This window comes from Guillardia theta (assembly GCF_000315625.1).
Source record: "Guillardia theta CCMP2712 unplaced genomic scaffold GUITHscaffold_121, whole genome shotgun sequence".
Lineage (NCBI taxonomy): Eukaryota > Cryptophyceae > Pyrenomonadales > Geminigeraceae > Guillardia > Guillardia theta.
The window spans coordinates 103,944-108,392 of NW_005434553.1; the positions used below are offsets into that span (position 1 = coordinate 103,944).

Below are 4,449 nucleotides of genomic sequence, written 5' to 3' on the forward strand. Positions count from 1 at the left end.
AGCGGGTGGGAGGGTCTGACTTGCGCGGCAGGTCATCACTCAAAGGATGAGCAGCAGGATGACGATGCTTGTGCGCTTTCGCGGTGATGCGTGTGATGTGGCGCTTGACTGGCGTCTGACTGGAAGCAGACGACTCTGAGGTCGTGAAGCTGGGGAAAGGATGGAGGTGAAGGGGCGGCAGGCATGGAAGGTCAAGGAGTTTCACGTGTCGCTGCATGGATGGCACTCGGTGAGGCTGCTGGCCCCTGCTAGAAGAGTTGACGAGCCCCAAGGTCGTCGACCTCCTCGGAGACAGAACCGCCGTCATGATCGCATACTGGCAGGTAGGGGAGGAGGAGACGAGGAGACGAGGGTTATGGTGTGGAGATGAGGGGTGGGTGGGGACTTGGGAAAGGTTCTGAGTGGACGAGGCAGCATGAAGGGCAGACGTTCCTCATTCCTGACGGGAGCAGAGTGACAGTCAAGGTCGGCGACAAGCTCCTCGACTTCATCGCAGGTGCTGCTTCCCCTGCCCCCTCTTCCACACTGACTCAGCGGGAGGAAATGGTGAGATACCTCGCGCCGTAGAGAGTTTGTTATGCAGAACGGTGAGGAGGAAGAGGCTTGTGCATGAGCGTTGAGCCTGTGAGAGGGCAGCGGATGCGGTATGGGCAGGAGTGCGAGTTGAAGGTCGCGCCGCATCTGCTGACGGATGCGAGAGTCGAAGAGATCGAGAATGTCATGAGAGAGGAGGAGGAAGATGGAAGGCGGTCACGTTCAACATGACCTTTCTCAACCACACGCCTCCTTACCTTCTCGGGGTCAGTGAACCCTCTCGCCTTCTCTCCTCTTGTCTTGTCGTCCTTCTGATGCTCGTGCTGATCAGACGGAGGAGAGGTTGAGAGTGGCCAATTCGAGGAAGGAAGGTCTTGCCTGCCCTGCTTCTTGTCGCTCATGCTGCTGCAGTTGAAGGGCAACGAGATGTTCACTGCCGGCGATTTCGTCTCCGCCCTCATATGGTACGACAAGGTAAGTTGAGGTCGCGCGAATTCCCCAGCTGACTGCCTCAAGGCCTTCAGCATGGTCTCCAGCCCCAAGAGCTTCGGAGAAGAGGAGGACGAGGTACGACTTCTGTCGCTGCTTCTCACCCCTCAGCTCCGACCACCTTCAGGCTCGCCAGGTCTGGGTCGCCTGCCACCTGAACCGAGCAGGTGCTGCCTGAGGCTCTACACGGGAGGATGAAAGTCTTGCAGCCTGCCATCTCAAGGAGAAGAGATATCAAGACACCATCGCTGACTGCGAGCGGTGAAGGAGGAGCGCGTGCACTGCCATGGCCACACTGACGACCTGCAAGGGTGCTGGAGTTCGAGGGGGAGAAGAAGAACCTCAAAGCGCATCTGCGGCTGGCAGAAGGTGCAGCCATGCTGCCGTCTCACCTTCATCTCACTGCTGGCAGCTGAGCTGGAGCTGCGGAATTATGACCGCGCAGAGATGATGCTGCTGGAGGTGCTGAGCTGAGAGCCCGAGCCTAGCTGATGCCTCGGCAGGCGCAATTGGCGCACTCGGACAACGCTGCGATCAAGCGACTGCAGGGGCTGGTGAGGTGAGAGGCTGAGGCGGGTCAGGTCAGAGCTTGAAAGGCAGCAGGATGAGGCGAGAGATGGACTTGAGGGACGAGAAGAAACTCTACGGAAAGATGCTCCACAAGGACACGTGACCAAGGCTGAGGCGATCCCGTCACAGGCTGAGGAGATACCGTTACAGCAGGAGATACCGTTACATTGTCTATAACAACCTTATCTACATGTCGTTGATCCTACACTACATGACACTCTGCTGGTCTTGGAGCTCGAACATTACTTTCAGCTCACCTCGTCGCTCGTCCCTCGACATGCTCCATCGCCTCTTCTAGCAACTCACTCCACTGCCAGCATGGCGCACAGCCCCAAGCATCTTGTGCTGGTTGTATGTCGTCACTTGAGTCTCTCGTGGGGTCGCTCGCTGGGACAGCATCGTCTGCTGGCTCGCACAAGGCGATTTCCTTGTCTTGGGGGTTGTGGAACCTCTGCCTGGAGTAAGGCCATCTCACCACACCAAGCTTGCGGCATGCGCTCTTGAAGGCTGTGAGCGAGAGCCCCAGATGCCTGGCAGCGTCTGCCTGCCTCTTGCTGAAGAGACCCACGATCAGCCCCATGTCCACACGCACAGGGCGACGAGGACCCCGACCACGCGGAAAGACTTGAGCGACTTGAAGCCCGGCAGAAGACATGACTAGCCGATACAATTCGAAATAGAGAAAGATGTTGACGATGAAAATATGATCACAATAGAATTACTGTCAGAGATAGTTGTTACAGCACTTATCAAGGTGGACGAGCTATTTTGAGCAGAAATCCTCGAATGGGCAACACTTTATGCAGGATCAAGTAGGAGGAGGAGGGATTGAGTAAGCCTGAGCAAGCCTGCGGAGGAAGGGAGGAAGTGGAGGTGAAGGAAGAGGAGATGAAGGAAGAGGAGGTGAAGGAAGAGGAGGTGAAGGAAGAGGAGGTGAAGTAGAGTAGTAAAAGGGCGCCCGACGAAGTAAATCACTACTACTTGCAGTTGACTAAAACTAGCGTGAAATAGGTAGTCGCACGGATGGGTGGTAGAACGGGTGGGTTGGGTGGTTCACTTGAAGACCCCTGAAAGACTGCATATATGATGGGGTCATAGCCTAGATATTGTGGGGGGCGTAATAGATAGAGGGCCAGTTGCGCCCTGGTAAGATTCTTTTTTCGGGTGTAACAGGGGTGTGGTGAAAGGTGGGGGTAATGAGTGGGGATAGAGGGGGTGGTCATACAAGAACGAGCAAAGAGGGGGTGGATTTACAGCGAACCAGTCTCATCCCATGGGGTACTCCTATCTTATGTCGTGTCGGAGTCGGAGTCCCTTGCAGGGGTGGGTGGTTTCAACTCGTATGGTGGGGTAGTATCAGTGGACTCAGTAGTAGTAGAGCCTCGTGATTTGCCTCAAGTCGGGGAGCAATACGAGACACAAACTGAAATCCTGCTCACAAAAATCAAATCATGATTGATGCTGAACAGAACATTCAAAGCTTCCGGCCCACGCCGTGACCGTTCACCTTTGTAGGCACGGCGACATCCTCACCTGTCACGTGACAGGCTGACTCGGGTGACCTCGCCTGACAGTCACCCGGCCACCAGGACTGCCGGCCGAGGGCCCGGGCCGGGCCCCACGGTCACTGAGAGTCAGGCTGAGACGGTTTCGAGCCCGGCGGGCCGGCCGGCTCAGTGGTTTAAAGGACCACCCTACCCCATGATTAGATTACCATCTATTGACTACGGGTACATCGGTTTTCGTACCTTTTCTTCGCTGTGTAATAGTTCGGAACAGGCAGGGGTGCTGTTTGTCATACTGCTTTACAGGTAGGGTAGGGGTAACTACCCTACCCTACCACAGCAGACCGTCACATCCTCTCTTATGGCTTGACGACTCAACTCTGCTATGCTCTGCCACCATCAACATCACCATCTCCTCCCTGACCTCCTTCCTCCTCCTCCTGCTTGTAGTCCGTGTTATCCTCGTCCTCGTTGCCACGAGATCGAAGATCGCTCACCGCCCTTGCGGCTTCCTCTCTTGCACTCAAGAATGGTGCAACACAAATGTTTACCTACTATACTCCTTTCCTCCTCCTCCTATCTCTTCCCCTCCCCTCGGGTTGATTTACCTCAGCTACTTCTGTCCTCCTGTTGTGAGGAGAAAAGCCAGGGAAAGAGAGCTCTCTGCCTGTATTGAGAGAGCTCTCTGCCTGTTTGGATTGCGAGGCCCGGTTGTTGGCCATGGTTCGTTCTCATTTCCGTTGTTGCAGGTTGCCTTGCCTTCTCGTCGGTGGACGTGATCGGACATTATGCCGTACTTGGACATCTCTGCCTTGTGCCGTCCGTGTGGCAGGGCTTGTCTGCTCCTCGCTCTCGCTGCGTCCTCGCTCTCCAGTGCCGACCGCTCCTTCCTCCCTGAGTCTCGTCGACCCGTCTTGCTTCCTCGCAGGCCTCTGGGCCTCCTCAGCTTGCGAGGAGGAAGAGGAGGAAGAGGACTCTTAGGTGAGGTGGCCCCGCCGGTTCGAACACGTGACGTCATGGGAGCAGCATGCTTCGGCGCCAGGGAGGACGAAGAAATTCCTCAGCTGACAGCAGAGGTCGCCGATGCTCCAGTCAAAGGTCATCTTGAACTCTCGCTTGCTCTCCCCCCTGACCTCTCGTTCTCCCCATCTCTCCTCTTGCTGCCCCTCTTGGTCCCTGTGCTGATTGCTTCGCAACAGAGGGCGAGAGCAAGCCGCGCAGAAACGCTCGCTTTCCAGAGCTAGTTCATCTCCCTATGGAGGGAAATCCAGAGGTCAGAAAAGTTAGGGAGGGGGGCAAGGAGGGAGGGGAGGGGAGGGGAGGGGAGGGAGGTAGTGACGAGATGTGCGCG

At 56.3% G+C, this 4,449-nt stretch overlaps 3 protein-coding genes across 3 annotated transcripts in view; 2 read left to right on the forward strand and 1 right to left on the reverse strand.

Annotated features, from left to right (window-relative positions):
* Window positions 1-160: 160 nt before the first annotated feature.
* GUITHDRAFT_146285 (hypothetical protein) lies at window positions 161-1,696 on the forward strand (the record flags this gene model as incomplete). Its single annotated transcript, XM_005822646.1, has 12 exons — window positions 161-229; window positions 273-323; window positions 415-546; window positions 655-717; window positions 946-1,008; window positions 1,051-1,101; window positions 1,151-1,190; window positions 1,233-1,284; window positions 1,334-1,392; window positions 1,436-1,485; window positions 1,527-1,582; window positions 1,627-1,696. 12 exons carry the CDS (start codon window positions 161-163, stop codon window positions 1,694-1,696), a joined length of 756 nt encoding a protein of 251 aa, XP_005822703.1.
* Window positions 1,697-1,846: 150 nt separating this feature from the next.
* Window positions 1,847-2,248, reverse strand: GUITHDRAFT_118109 (hypothetical protein; the record flags this gene model as incomplete). The annotated part of the gene is made up of 1 exon (XM_005822647.1): window positions 1,847-2,248. One exon carries the CDS (start codon window positions 2,246-2,248, stop codon window positions 1,847-1,849), a length of 402 nt encoding a protein of 133 aa, XP_005822704.1.
* Window positions 2,249-3,891: 1,643 nt separating this feature from the next.
* Window positions 3,892-4,449, forward strand: part of GUITHDRAFT_160186 (hypothetical protein) — a 3,106-nt gene continuing 2,548 nt past the window's right edge. The window contains exons 1-3 of the mRNA XM_005822648.1: window positions 3,892-4,079; window positions 4,125-4,196; window positions 4,298-4,371. Of these exons, the coding sequence (XP_005822705.1) occupies window positions 4,354-4,371 (18 nt within the window). The 5' untranslated portion in view covers window positions 3,892-4,079; window positions 4,125-4,196; window positions 4,298-4,353. The remainder of the gene's footprint in view (window positions 4,080-4,124; window positions 4,197-4,297; window positions 4,372-4,449) is intronic.